Genomic DNA, 15770 nt, shown 5'->3' with positions numbered 1-15770 from the left:
TGATATTATAAAATTGTTATTTAATCAAAGGTTTTGATGCTAATTTGGTAACTTTTTGTAAATTTAATTTATTTTTTTTAGTTACTTTAGTTTATCGGGAAGTTAAACATATATAGTATCTTTTTCAAATTACCTTTATTAACCTCCTTTTATGCCATTTCTATTTTTGCAGATTAATAAAACGTGTGGTAGTTTTTTTTGTGTATCGTAAAAATAAAATGTACTGACAAATAAATAATTTACTATTATTATTATTAATATTATTATTATAAGGGGCCTTAATGGTCTTCATCAAGTTTTTAAGACACCCTGGAAGTATATTTGAAATTGTTACTAGATATGTAAGAAATACTTTCAGGAAAAGGTTGGATTCAATCACTGAAGGGCAAAATATCAAAACTTTCTAAAATTAGGGTTTTTTTAAAATCGATATTTATAACTCTCATTTTGGAACTGCCTTATATATTTATTTATTTGTAATGTACTTGCTCTGCATTTAAATTCCATCCATTAACATATTTAACAAATAAACCATCATCTTTTATTGTATTTCTTTAATACCAAGAGGAAATTTAGGTAGTAATAAAGGTTACTCAAGGAAATAGTCTTCTAAACTCGACTTACCGTCCAAAAGGTCCTCAACCGCCGTCCGGACGCCCTTGTCGAAAGCCCTAGCGTCCGCCGCCGCCTGAAACGTCAACCCGAACCTCTTCGACCCGGTCCTCCAATGGTGGAAGGTCGGCATCACCTTGTTATACTCGAAATCCTTTTTTATTGTGCAACTTAACACCACCTGAAACACAAACCGATATTACACTAAAAGACTAAGTGAAAATCCATTCAGTCACGGTTGAAGTCATTATGGAGGCCTGCTGACAAACCGGATGTACTAAGTCCATGTGACTTTTTTTTATTTGGAAGAAAGAGTTTAGTAGAAAGGACACAAGATGACAACAACGGTTCCACGAACATTGTAAAGGTTGCAAGAGATCTACTACTGCAATTATAGATTGTGCAATGAAATATTCCAGGCGGTTTATGTCACACGGGTAAATGGAATAAGAGTAATTGCATATAAGATATTGATTTGCAAGATTGTGATGAACCAGGACGTGAGATTACGATCAAGATTGTGAAACCAACGTGCGACTTTCTTTCTACGCTAGTGTCAGAAAAACTGGCTTTTTAAGCAAAAAAAAGTTCTTTTTTAGGCGATAAAATCAAAAAGTTGGAAAATGAACTTAATGCTTTTTAAATGGGAGGTAGCAACAATCACAACAGTCTAGATTTGGGTGATTCCAATTATTATAGAGACTTGAATGGTACTAACTTAAAGATTCGTATTGGTACTAACTCATAGATGACGACGAACTATCGTACCTATGGTTCCTAAAGATAAAATGTATGTTTAACATGTACATGGAAATATTGATTGTTTAATTGTGTATGCAGAGTGACAATTTAACAGCTTGAAATGACCATATATTAGGAACGAAAAAATAAATAAAAAAAACATTGAAAACAGTTTCTATAAAACAAAGGAAGAACCAAAACAAGCATATTGTCTCATCTATCTGCAACCCCTTGAACAAGGTGAGACACACCCCTAAAATCTTAAATAGAAAGTGGGGTCGACTAATACCGCATATTCAAGCTCTTGAAAAATACTTTCCAGTGATATCATAGAAAGCCACATATTAGAAAATTCTTCTCCGCTTATCAAGGAAAACAATAAATAAAAACAGTATATAGTCCAGACATCCCAGTACTAGAAAATTAATAAATTATCAGTTCAACTAGAACACTTCGACATTTTTAGCTTATAGTGCCAAAAATAGGAAAAAAATCCATGTTTTTGTTCGTTCACTCGTAGGGCCAGATTACCTGCTTCTAGTTTTCTTCTAGTTTTGAAAAAAGCTTTTGCATGTCTCCTACTGAATGAGCCACTTTGTCTATGTCATTAGCAAAAGTCAACCGCAGTTTTGAGTCTTGATGGGCAAATCCTTCTGTTAACTCCTAATTGGGATGCGTTTTCGGCGTTATGGTTGTACCGTTTTTTTATTAACTTACAGGTATAATATCCTTTAATACAACGGTGATCTGAAAATGTGCTTTTTCGGATTAACCTCCTATTTTTAACGTGATAAGAGGTCTCATTGTCTGAGTCCTGATAACTTTGATCTTTTGAGGATAACCATATAAATGTCATTTCTATGTTAACCATAGAAATGTTTTTAAGACTTAAAAAATGATCAATATTCTTATGTATTTTATTATTATACAGCCTCCTTTCAAATTCTTCACGTCTATTTACAAATCTTTCACTGGATACAGCACGGCATTCCTGAACTATTCTAGGCTGGAGTTGCTCTAGCAACTTAGGTTGCAAAAATTTTAGGTGACACCACTAAAAGAACTCAAGAGGGGCTAGATCAGGGGATCTAGGTGGCCATTCAATAGGACCGCTTCATCCAATCATTGCCTAACGGGAACTACATAATGAGAAGGTGCCCCATTCTATTGGAATTGTAGTAAGCGTTCTTTTAAAGATAAATTTCTGTGTATGTCCCTCTGATATTTTAATTCCGGCACTATTAGTGGTTCGATAGATCTCTATAGCATTTCAGCATACATGTGGCCATTTAAATTTCTTGGTATAAATATTGCGCCATACTGGATATGCCTTGTCTAAATGCGTGTGGGTTCTCGTCATTCCAGTAACCACATTTCTGCTTATTAACATGTCCTTTTAAATAAAAGAAACACTCATCACTGAAGCAAATACTTTGGAGTTTATAGGGTTAAAACCTCTAATATTTAAGTACCTTTCTTATTGATCCACGAGATAATCCAGTTGCTACATCTGCTTGACGAATTGTTAAAGTTACTGAAAACTGAAAAAAACTGATCCAGAATTTCAATTTGCACTGATCTCGGTCGATTTCCCTTTTATTCGTGACAGAACCAGTTTCTTCGAATTTGACTAATAGTTGGATGCCTTTCGTTAATATGTTCAGCTGCCCTTAAGAAACATTCATCCTGGGAACCACAAATGAAAATAAGCAAAAATAATTTTAATGTAGCGAGGGCGTCCTCCAGGTTTTGGTACTTTGGTAAATAGCCTCTGGTTCTACGGAATCTGGTGCATTCCCATTAATATTAGGTTAAGAGATATCTTGACAATCCTTCACCACCACTCAGTTTTCTTTTAATGGTCTTTTACCTATAATCCTATTTAATCTTTTAACTTTTTACCGTTTGAACTGAACATAAAGACCTTAAAGATGCCAGGTTTAAATAGTACTTTAAAAAAGTATTACTACATAGGCAAGGTATTTAAAATTAACATATTAATATTAAAACTTTTTTACATGCACTGCTTTACCTTTGTGTAATATTTATGTTCAATATGTACATTATTTTAATTTTAAAATGCAAATTTTATAAGTTGAGGTTGTTCTAGCATAAAATGTTATATTAAGCAAGATTTTTTCCATTCAAGGTGAAAAATTTATTTTTTGTTGTAATTTACCTATTTTCAATAAAAAAAAAACGTTTATTATTATTATTATCGTGTGACCAGCCCCCAAGTCATGGTTGTCAAATTTTTGTTAATTTCTTTTTCCTGAATCCAACATTTTGTGTCAGGCCTTCAAACTGTTATAGCCTTGGCTCCGTAGCGTTTTATTGGTCAAAGACCCAATGCCAACCAATGTTGCAGGCTTGATTTTTTTTTTATTTTTGGTGATTTGTCAACATTGACGCTTATTCCCCAAATACGTAATAAGGTTTGCAATTTCATAAAACCCTGTTGCCACCTCTCATTAAATTTCGCTCACATAAAGGTGTTTATTAAACCAGAGTTTTTCCTGTTTCATAAAAGTTTGGTGGTCAAGCCTGCAAGTTTATAGGCCTTTGATTCATAGGGTTTTATGGGTCAAAGAATCAAGGCCAACCAATGTTGCAGGCTTGACCTTTTTTTTATTTCTCATTTAACTTTTCAAAAGGCCTAACAGTTATAATAATAAAAATAATAGTTACTTTTACGTTCAGCTATGCTGTACACCATTATTAAATATAAGAATTTTGTTTAAACTGAACCGAAAGTCAATTGTTTTTAAAACAATAATACTAGTACAAGTTTCTTTTAAAGTAAATTGTGTGATAATAAAATGAGAATGTTTTTTCCAGCAACACTTAGCAAATAAACTAATACGAAAAAAACCTACAGGCTTGATGTATTGAGAATTCTTAAGAGACGTGCCAGTAAATCGGTAGCCATCATTTTGATCATTTAATTAAATAATAATAAAAAATTTCAAAAATGTCCATTTATTGTCTTCCTTGATAAACAGAGAAGAATTTTCGGAAATGCGCTTTCTGTGGTACCATTGGAAAGCATTTTTCAAGAGCGTCAAGATAATGTATCACTCAATCCGCTGTCTATTTAAAATTTTAGGGGTTGCAAATAAGTGTGAGATAATATATGTTTGTTTTTGTTCTCCCTTCATTTTATAGAAACTGTTTTCAGCGTTTTTGTATTCAGTTGTTCGTTCCTAATATATGGCCATTTCAAGTTTATAAATTGTCATCCTGTATGTTATCTCTACCTACAGATAAGACTTGGTCTTAAAGATGGAGTTGAACTTACGGAATTATCGCTGATCCTTTTTCCATAAATGAGATAATCGTGTTTGGGTTTGTCAGGGGGTCCGGCGCCGTGGGGTCGCGCCCGCCGCCTCACCGACACGTCGCTTAAGCCTCCGCCCCCGAGCGGCACCCAGCCGCCCGACGAGTCGTCGCGCGACATCACCTGAGCACGCACGCGCACCAAGTAGTTTCCACTGTAAGAAAAACGAAAAAAATGAGTTTCCTATACTTCTATATTTGAATAAAATGATTTTTACAGGGTCATTCCTTTTATTTTTTCAACCCCCTTAACTTCTTTGGACTACCCTGCATAAAAAAATGGTAAATTTAAAAGTTGTAGGGTTTGACACGTAGTTTTTGTAAAATATAGTGTTATGTATTTTATTTCTTTAAATAATAGGTCTTCTTATTCCTATAAATTTTTTCTTGACACCAGTATCACCAAATGAAATTCTAACAATTTCAAAATTAAAATATATGACGATGAAATATCTGCAATTTACTAAAGTACTGTGCGAAAGGGACTGCAGACACTTATGTCATTAATGATTCCTGTAAATATGGCATTTCCTCAGACATGTTAAGCCTTTATACAGGTAAAGCCTTTATACAAGAAAAGTGATAAATCTTAAATTAAAAATTACCGACCAATCAGTCTTTTATCAACATTTTCTGAGCTGTTTGAAATTGCCATGTATACAAGGCTTATGCACTTCTTTTATACTGAAAAACTTATAAAGTCAGCCACAGCATGGTTATGTTAGTGGCAACTGCAACCTATGACTTTTTCCAGGCAATTTTGAATGGCTGGGAGAATAAGAAGATTTCTATAACAATATTCTTAAAATATTTTTTTCAAAGCATTCGACAGCATAATTCTGTGATCTTCTGCAACAGGTGAAGAGGTGTCGGATACGTGGGCGTCCTTTAAGGTGGCTAAAACCTTATAAATCAAATAACTGACAAAAGGTGGTTATTAAAAGGGAGAGAAAGGAATTAGCCAAGGAAGACAATTTTTTCCTAGTATTCCTCAGGAAAGTGTACTGGGTCCTATTTTATTTGTTCTCTATGTTATTAACTTAGCCAGCGAAATACTTGATGATGGAGAACAACTGCTAAACTTCGCTGATGATTTAAATCAATTCTTGTGGTTGCTTCACACTCAGAGCTCCTCCATGTCTCCTCTGATCTACTGAAAACTTGGTTCATGAACACACCCGAGAGAACTAATTTTGTATGGTTTCGAACAAAATAAGAAAACAGAAGTATCCTGGAAGAAGTACTGTTAACTGATCAAACTGTAATGCTATCGAATAGCACCAGATTTTTGGGGATTCATCTCGACCAGAATTTTGATTGGACCAAGTATTTGGTGGGTGTTTGCAGGAAGATCAACACTACCAATTATTCCTTAAGAGTTATGGCAAGATATTTAAATTTAGAACATCTTAAAGTTATTTATTTTGCACATGTTTGCGCAGTATTAAGGTATGGATGTGATTATTTTTGGAGAAGAATCATAGATGCGTATCGAGTCTTTATTTTACAAGTGCAATACGAACTATGCTTTATCTACGACAGAATTACTCATGTACAGGCATATTTAGACAATTGAGTTTACTTACATTGACTGGTTAAAAATATGATGCATTTTAATGTTTTTAAAAAAGTAAGGTAAAAATTCGGGTAATAGAATTAGAACCACATACAGTTTGAGAGTTTTTGGACTGCATATTTTAATTTGTTTTGGTGCTGTATTCTATTATTTGTGTTTCCTTAAATATGATTTAAGTGAAATGTTCAAATCTTTAGTAAGCCAAAGCCTATTATTCCTAGTGTTTTTCTTAACTAATTTTAGGGAAAATGCCTTATTAATAAATCATACATCCTGTAAAAATCAGCAATAGGATCAAATTTTGCCAATCTACTCTATTACATAAAGCATAAAAATTATTAACATTCACAGTACTGAATATTCTACCAAGACTCTTGAATGTTTTCCCTGACAATCGTAAAATATTCATAGTGCAACAAGAGTCTCATGATCAGACATTTAAAACTAAATATGATACATACATATGATAATTTGAACAAAATTATCAATGAAATTGAGGTTGGTGCATATTTAATCCATATGTCACAGGTATATTTGCAAGCACGTTAGTAATTAAAGAATCCTGATCATTAAGATTATTATTTAAGTCACCAAACTAATCTTTGAAGAAGATAGAACATTTGCTGGAATTAAAACCAGAGATCAAAAAATTCCCTTAGCCTTAAAGCCTGAGAGTAGATGGTACAGACAAATATAGAGAGAAACTTTGAAAGAATCATCGACATTATAACTCCTATATTCTTGAAACTGCTTTGTAAATATTTAAAAGATTATTGGAAATTATAAACAATTAAACGCTTTAAAATATGCTCTATATATATGTTAAGAAATCGATGGCTACTGTATTACCAAGAAGAATCCATCGATAATCTAACCTCAAAACTAGAAATTACACCATATTTGCTTAGAAATCATATCAGGATTAATTAAAGGAACAATTATTGACTACCCAAATTGTTAGAACACCATCTATGTACTAACCTTGAAACTTAAAAAAATATTTTAGCAATCACTAGTAATCGTTGTCTATTTTTCAGAACGTCGATGGTTTACTTAATTGTCATGGATTAATGTTTCATCGACGTTCTAGTTTATAGAGAAGGTTTTCAAAAAATCTCGTTAAATTATAAAAAATAAAACATCATTACTTAAAACCACACTCTATTTATTGCCAAGAAAATCCATCGATGCACTAAGGCCAAAACCACAGTCTAACAATTGAAATTCAGTTGAAATCTATATACTTTGCCAAAACTAGCAACTAAACCATATTTGCTTAGAAGTCACAGTCAGATGAATAGAGAAACTATTGACTAGGCAAATCTAATACACCATCGACGTACTAACCTTAAAACCTTGGAAAATATATTTTTTTTAACAATCACATCTAGTCGTTGACTATTTTTCAGAACATCGATGGTTTATTAAAATGTCATTGATTTATGTTTTACGGGTGTACTAATTTATAGGGAAAATTAATTTAAAAAAAGTTGTCTTAAGAATCATCAAGTTTATAATTCCTAGAGAGTGTTTTAAAACTGTTTGTCTATATTTAAAAAATTATTGAATTACTTAAAAACACACGCTATGCGTTAAGAAATCGATGGTTACTGTATTACGAAGAAGAATATCCATCGATACACTAACGTCAAGACTATATAAATTAAATCATATTTGCTTTAGAAATCACAGTCGGATTAATAGAGGGACAAATATTAAGTACCCATATCCACCATCGACGTACTAACCTTAAAATTTTAAAAAAAATTAGCAATCACAGGAAATTGTCGTCTATTTTTCAGAACATCGATTAATTGTCAATGCTTTACGTTTCATTGACGTACTAATTTATAGAGACGAAAAAGAGTTTGCCTCTAAGTATCATCGAGTTTATAACTCCTAGAGAGTGTCTTAAAACTGCTTTGTAAATATCTAAAAAATTATTGAAAATTGTAAACACCATTGCTTAAAAACACACTAGGAGTTAGGAAATCGATGGTTACTGTATTACTAAGAAATATCATTCGATGCACTAACGTCAAGATAATAAAAAATTAAATCATATTTGCTTAGAAATCACAGTGGGTTTAATAAAGGAACAAATATTGACTAGCCTTAAAATATTGAAAAAATATTTTTAACAATCACAAGTAATCGTTGTCTATTTTTTGGAACGTCGATGGTTTACTTTATCGCCATGGATTTAAGTTGCATCGACGTAGTAATTTATAGGCACGGATTTTAGAAATATGTTTCTAAGAATAATCGAGTTATAGAACTCCAAAAAAGTGAAAATACGAAAAGTATAGGCAATAAAATCCTATTTCTTAAAAGTACACTCTATGCGTTAAGAAATCGATGGTTACTGTATTACCAAGAAAAATGTAAAATTAAATCATATTTGCTTAGAAATCACCGTCGGATTAATAGAGACAAATATTGACTACCCAAATCTAACACACCCCCACACTAACCCTAGTTTATTTATTCATAGACTTTATGTTTCATCAACGTACTAAATTATAGAGACGAATTTTAAAGCATGTTGCCTGTAGGAATCATCGAGTTTATAACTCCTTGAAAGTATCTTGAAACTGCCTCATAAATATTTAAAAGCACACTCTATGCGTTAAGACATCGATACTGCATTAGATCTATGGATATTTTAACGTCAAAACTAGAAATTCATCATAATCATAGTCTGATTATCAGAATGTCAATTATTGACCACCCATATCCAACATACCATCGACGCACTAAGTTTAAAAAAATATTTTAGCAATCACTGGAAATGGATTTCTATTTTTCGAAACGTCCTCGATGGTTTATTTAATGTTTTATCGATGTTCTAATTTATAGAGATCAATTTGACAAAAACATAGATAGCTTAGTAGTCAAGCACTATTTTTTAGAACGTGAGTGGTTTAGTCAAAATATTGTATAGAAGGATTTTAAACTAAATAAGAAAAAAATAATATCCTAAAACAACTCTATATATGTTAAAAAAAATCAGAGAATATTCCTTAGCAGATTCCATCGATGTACTAACAACAGTTAGAAAAATAATATTTTAGCAATCATAGGTATCTACATATATGTATTTTTCAGAATGTCTATGGCATGCTTGGTCAATAGGTCAAGTTTCATCGACTAATTTCTAAAGAGAGATTTTAAACAGATTGATGCTTAAAATTTCAATTTTTTTAAAATTTACTTCTTTAAAAAAATTCTTTCCATTTTTTCAAAGACTTACTGAACTGGTCCGTGCGTCTGAACATTCGTCTGAATTTTCATCGCTTCCTCCGGCACAGGTTCGGAGTCGGACGAAGATTCTTGTTCCTCCAACTTACAAATTTTTCAAAAACCCCCTGGGACCTCCCGAAACCCGAACTACCAAACAACAAACACACACACCACCCCAAACCAATATCCAACAACCCTATCTCGTTAAAGAAAAATCCACAACATTCAGCAAATAAATTATTACGAATATCCCTGCTGCGATTCAATTTCAAGACGAACCGACCTCGAGAATTTTCCGCAACCGACTAAAATACTGAATGCACGTTGAAATCGGTGACGATCACCCGTTGACGTCATCGGTTATGCGCCCTCCCCCGCCTCCTCTCTCCTTCTCCCTTAACTCTCTCCATCAAGCCCGGATTTAGGCCCTTTAATGGCCCCCCTTTTCAGCCCCCACCGCGTTCCCATGGTTTTGGGGGGTTAGGAATTTAGGTAACTGGGTGATGCTGGGTTCAGTGAACGTCTTTCGTCGATTTGCAACGTCGATGCATCATCACTTAATGTAAAATCCTCGAATAAGTAAAAAAAGAAACGCGAATAAAGTCATATAGGGGTTGAAGTTTTAAATCTGGAAATCCAGTAGAAATAATAATAATTTGTTCAGCAGATCATACATTATAACATTATAAAATAAGAACTACTTAGCTGCAAAAATTACTTAATGCACAATGGTATTTTAAAAATACCGTGTCTGCATTTCCTATCTATCGAAATTCATGAATAAAAAAAACAATTTTCAAGAAAATAATATATAAATAAGAGTGATTCAAAAATTACGTCCAAATAAGTTAAATCCAGTTAAATGTTCGATTTCAGTAAAAAAAAACTCCAATCAAGTTATAGAGGTTTAAGGTTTGAAGAAGCTCTTGTGGAACGGTATCTGGATATCCAGTAGAAATAATAATAATAATAATTTATTCAGCAGATAATACATTCACACATTATGACATAACAACTACTACATTTCCTATATATGCAAATTAATTAATGAAAAAAAAAACAATTTTCAAGAAAATAATATATAAAAAAGTGATTTAAAAATTAACAATAAAATAGAATTAAATTAGGGGAAAAAAAGATAAAAAAAGAAAGAAAAAGAAACTATGTGTATCATACTAACCAAGTCAGGTTATTAAGAAAAATACAATTTCAAGAGGAAAAGTACATTTCTCAAAAGGGGAAGTCTAGCTGACTCTAAGGCCAGTTACTCAACATGAACCCTAATTTTTTTTTAATTAACTAGAATAATTAATAAATTTTATTTAACAATTTTTTATTTTTTTAAATTAACAAATAATAAATACGATATAATATATATCTAATAGCCTAATATTAACAGGCTATACCTCAACAACTTCTTGCTGAGAACTAAAAAGTATTTCTTTAATTTTTTTGCGAACTGTAAAAAAAAATTTAAACTAAAATGTTTGATATACTTCTTATACAATGATATTATAGTATATGTAAAACGTTAAAAAATTGCCTTGTAATGATTCGGTATAGGAAGAGTATTAGATCTAATGGGTACTATATGAACATCTTGTCGAAACAATAATTTGGATCTTAAATACTGCGGAACCGATGTTTTAAGTAGTTTAAATGCAAATTTCATCAAAAAGTACTGATACGAAAAAGAAACATTGAGCCACTGAAGCTGGTTAATGTTGTGAGAAATATGATTGAATTTTTTTAAGTTGTAAATAAATCTACCACAATTATTTTGGATTATTTGCAATCGTCGTCTGTCTACAAAACTTAAACATGGATAATATAAAATTAGGCATTAGTAAACTTTGGACAAAACGTAAGACTCGCAAAGCTTTGTCCGAACTTTAAAATTTAAAATATGTTTGTTCGCATACAGTACCTTTAGCGATAAGTAGCAGGCCTCGCATAAGTTAGATATATCTTAATTGAGAATCCACACAAACACCCAAAATTAATACATTAATATATATATATGTTAAAGTTTTTTATGGCATTTAGTCTTTTGTGACCTTACATTTTTATTTAAAGCTTGTCTAGTGTTCTGATTGTGAGATATGAAATGCAACTAGTGCAGTTTCTTACACAGAAACCTAAACACAGCTTTTAAATAAATTTGATTTACTTGCAACAATTTAGCTTCAATATCCAAGGAGTATAATTCTCATGTATGTTAAACATTACCTTTAAAACATATTTTTGGATAATCACAACAGGTTGCAGCTTCGTCTTACTTACATGCATTGATTCAGCCAGAGCTTGATAAATGTTTGTGGGGCTTTTTTGCATAAAATGTTTTAACTGACGAAATTTATAAATCAATTTCCGAACGAGTGGAAATATACTCAACATGCTGGCGCCACTTTAGACTTTCATCCAAAATAACACTTAAATGTGTAACCTTTGGCTGTCTTTTTATTTGCTGGGTGCAAGAACATTCAGTTGTGCCGCACTGGTTTTCGTGCAATGCGATCTCTTTTTTCTCCTCGACTTTTGTGACTTTAATGTTAAATAATTTAAACCAAGCCTGTTTTGAATTTCGAGAAGGATCTGGACTCAATGGTAAACCACTCTAGGTATTTTCAATGTTTTTGATATGAGTTTGATATGAGTAAAATATGAAGCCCCCGTGACTCTATTAACATCTGTAGATAATTTAAGATGCACTTAAATATGTGAGGCAAAAAAATGGTACATCAGTATATAGTTAGCTTTCCTAAAGTCAAATTTGGTAGTTAAGGTACGATATCAAATAAACGAAAAAAAAGAAAACGATAATAAACGAAAATCAAAGAATCTTCAACATCATCAAATTAGATACTAACCTAAAATACCAACTCAACCCAACCCAACCCAACCAAATCAAAGCCAAACGAACCCAACCCAGCCCAACACAATCCAACCAAACAAATAGAAAAACTAAGCCAACCCAGCCCAATACAACCCAACGTAACTAAAAACTATTTTATAGGTATTTCATCGGTAATTTAAAAAAGAAATTCATTTTTTTTATAGGAACAAATAATTTCAATTTAAATTCAAGTTGTTTTTTCTTTCCTTTGTTCAAGTTTAAGGAGGAAATCACTAATCTGAACAAAAAACGTCAATACTATTTATGATAGAATTACTGCTTATTAGTAAAGTTTTAAAGAAAATAGGTTAAATTATTCATAATTATTAATATCTATTATTTTAATACATGACAACCCAACCCAAACCCAATCCTTTCCAACCCAACCCAACCAAATCAAACCCAACTAAAACGAACCCAACCCAACAAAAACAAACCCAACCCAAGAAAAACCAACTCAACCAAATCCAACCCAACTAAAACCAACCTTACTTAACCCAACCAAACAGGCACGGCTTTTATATTCAATAACAGAAAAACGTAAGAAATTTAAAAAGAACATTTATATACTTTTTTAATAGCAACAAATAATTACAATTTTAATAAAAACTATTTTTTACAATACAATATTTTTTTTCTTTTTTTTTATTTAAGTTAAAGAGAAGAAATTTTCATGGACATTTTAATGATCGGCGACTTATTAGGGTAGTGTTAGACTTTTACTGACTAAAAGACCTCTTTTATTCTCATCTGCTAGCCCGTTGATCTCAACAAAAAAAGTCATTACTATCTATGTTTATTAGTAAAGTTTTAAAGTTTTAAAGATAATAGTATATTTATATCCATAACTAATAATATCTCTTAATTTATTCCAACCCATCCCAGCCCAACAAAATCCAACATAACTAAAATCGAACCCAACAAAAAGCAAACTAAGCCAACCCAGCCCAACACAACCGAACATAACTAAAAACTATTTTATAGGTAATTTAAAAAATATATTATTTTTTTTATAGGAACAAATAATTTGAAGTTAAATTCAAGTTTTTTCTTCTTTTCTTTGTTCAAATTGAAGAAGGAAACTACTGATTTGAACAAAAAAAGTCAATACTATTTATGATAGAATTACTGCTTATTAGTAAAGTTTTCATTAAAAAATAGTTTAAATTATTTATTATTAGTAATAAATGATGCAATAACCAAATCCAGATACACCATTACTGTTTCTGACTTGGTTTGCCTGGAATAAATTGTTAAAGGAAAAAAACAAGCGTGTTTAAACAGTCGCTACTGAACATGAGGAATGTTAAAGTCCCAAATTCTGAATTTTGTTTACCTACGAAGTCTGTCTCAATTTTCTCAAAAAACTGTTCATATAACTGGTGATAATCAGTTATATGAACGGTTTCTTAGGGACAAAATACATTACAATACTATATATAAGTAGGAACTAGCACCAAGTCGTATTCTAACACACAATACTCCAAAACTGATTTTAACTTCAGTATCAATGAAGCTGTTTGTTGGGTGAGGGTTTTGTACAAGTGAAGAATTCGTTAAGCTTCCATAAACATATGAAATACTATTTAAGTCAATTAACTAAGCAAGAAACTTTTGAAGTATCTTGGGATTACGATTGATCAAAACTTAAAATGGAGTGATCCTATTGATTAACGATAAAATCTGTACTTTCGTTCATAAATTCTAGGTGCTTCGTGAGATTATACTATGGGGTGGTACATAAAAATTAAATCTTCAATCTTTCAAAGTTCGCAAAGTAATTTACAAAAAGAACAAACAAGATTCTCATTTTCAGGGTCTGTCTTTACCACTTAATCACTAACAGCTGAATCTTCATTTTATAGATTACTTAGGGCAACATTTTCCAACTGAATTCCCTCTGAAATTAGAAACATAAAAAGACTTCAGTAATAAAGGGAATATGCATAATTATAATAAATTTAGCATATCCTAAGGTGATATATATTCATTTTTGAATTGTGCATGTTGTGTCATAGGGAAAAGTTGTGTGGAATTTGGTACGATAGATTTGTTTATTTCTACTTTTTTAGACATTTTTTTCTATAATGTTATTGTTAATTATAAGCACACGCAAGTATTTAGTCACTTAAGTGCTTTTTTGTATGCTGTTAATATTTTAATGTAAAATTTTGGAAATAGTGAGGGGCATAAAACAGGAACGACAAACTTTTAAGCTTCTTTGTGAACATTTTGATTCACCATTTAGAGAATGAAAACTGCATCCAAAACGAACAGACAGGAAGATCTCGAAAGGGCAAGTTGGTGATAGAATACAAAATGCGGACCGTCTGGAAAAATAGTTCTCTTACGCAAATATTCACCTTTTAGGTATTTTATATTAAAAAAAAAATCAAGAATACAGACAAAACCCCATTGAAGCGTCTAAATTTAGCTCCCCATCAGACGCTCCGTTAAAGGCGGAGGCGCCTTAAAGGTTTTCACCCCTGGTGCTGACCTTTCGTGTTCGAGGACCTACGTCGATGACGTCTTCGTGTGCCCAATTATAGATGTTCACAAGAGAACCGCTCAGGGATTTACACTTTGAAAAAGGACCCCTCCCCCCCCTTTCCCCGTCCCGAAATCGTTAATGTTTGTATGGGGCTCTTAGGAAAGCCCACGCCCACGCCTTTTCTAACAATACATAAATACGACAGACCCTTAATAGTGTTACATTTAAGTTTATATCGTATAATAGGCGTTCTTGAGTAGCTTCACTGATTTGAGACTGTTAACAAATGGCAACATCGGCGTACATTCTCTGCAAATGCGCAAGGCCAGTCACCGATGCTAGCGTTGTTATCATAGTGTTGTTAATTTAGAACTTATCAAAAATTATAATAAATTAAAATTATTAAAGTAAAGACTGGAGGGAAGTGATTAAAATGAATTTTAAATCACTTAACATATGTCATAAGCAAATCAACTACAACCGATTGTCTATTACCTGTAATAAAAGACTCCAAAAACCATGGATCAGTCAGGGCTTACTTATCTCAATTAGAGAACGTGATCAGATAAAAAAGAGACTTGGAAAAGAACCCAATAGACTCGAATTGTTGAATTATTTTTAAAAATTGAGTAAACTGGTAAAGTAGACTGTTGGGAATAAACCCAACAACACCCTTTTTGTGGGCATATTTGGTTATAGGTCAAAGACGTTTATTATTATTTTTGTTCGTATGTCGTATTTTATTTATTATATTAGTGTTAGTTTTACATAAGATATTTAAAACTTTATGATGGACAACTCGAATGAAGTTAAAAGCTTCTCGAAAGACTGCTTTGACACGGATAATTACTTGGTTATCAAAAAATCACAACTCT

General features: G+C 32.0%; 2 protein-coding genes across 3 annotated transcripts in view; one reads left to right on the top strand and one right to left on the bottom strand.

Moving 5' to 3' along the window:
* The window catches only part of LOC126734886 (tubulin polyglutamylase complex subunit 2), a 77579-nt gene that overhangs the window by 36273 nt on the left and 25536 nt on the right, over nucleotides 1-15770 (top strand). The window lies entirely within an intron of this gene.
* LOC126734885 (sprouty-related, EVH1 domain-containing protein 1) overlaps nucleotides 1-15770 on the bottom strand; it is a 68074-nt gene that overhangs the window by 29010 nt on the left and 23294 nt on the right. The window contains exons 1-3 of one of the 2 annotated variants that reach the window (XM_050438714.1): nucleotides 9519-9798; nucleotides 4652-4844; nucleotides 625-793 (exon numbers count right to left, since the gene is read on the bottom strand). In XM_050438714.1, the coding sequence (XP_050294671.1) occupies nucleotides 625-793; nucleotides 4652-4844; nucleotides 9519-9559 (403 nt within the window). In that variant the 5' untranslated portion in view covers nucleotides 9560-9798. Of the gene's footprint in view, nucleotides 1-624; nucleotides 794-4651; nucleotides 4845-9518; nucleotides 9799-15770 lie in introns of those variants that run through there. The other variant, XM_050438715.1, reaches the window with a different exon arrangement.

This window comes from Anthonomus grandis, chromosome 4 (genome assembly GCF_022605725.1).
Source record: "Anthonomus grandis grandis chromosome 4, icAntGran1.3, whole genome shotgun sequence".
NCBI classification, from domain to species: domain Eukaryota; kingdom Metazoa; phylum Arthropoda; class Insecta; order Coleoptera; family Curculionidae; genus Anthonomus; species Anthonomus grandis.
This window is presented reverse-complemented; position numbering and strand designations above follow the sequence as displayed.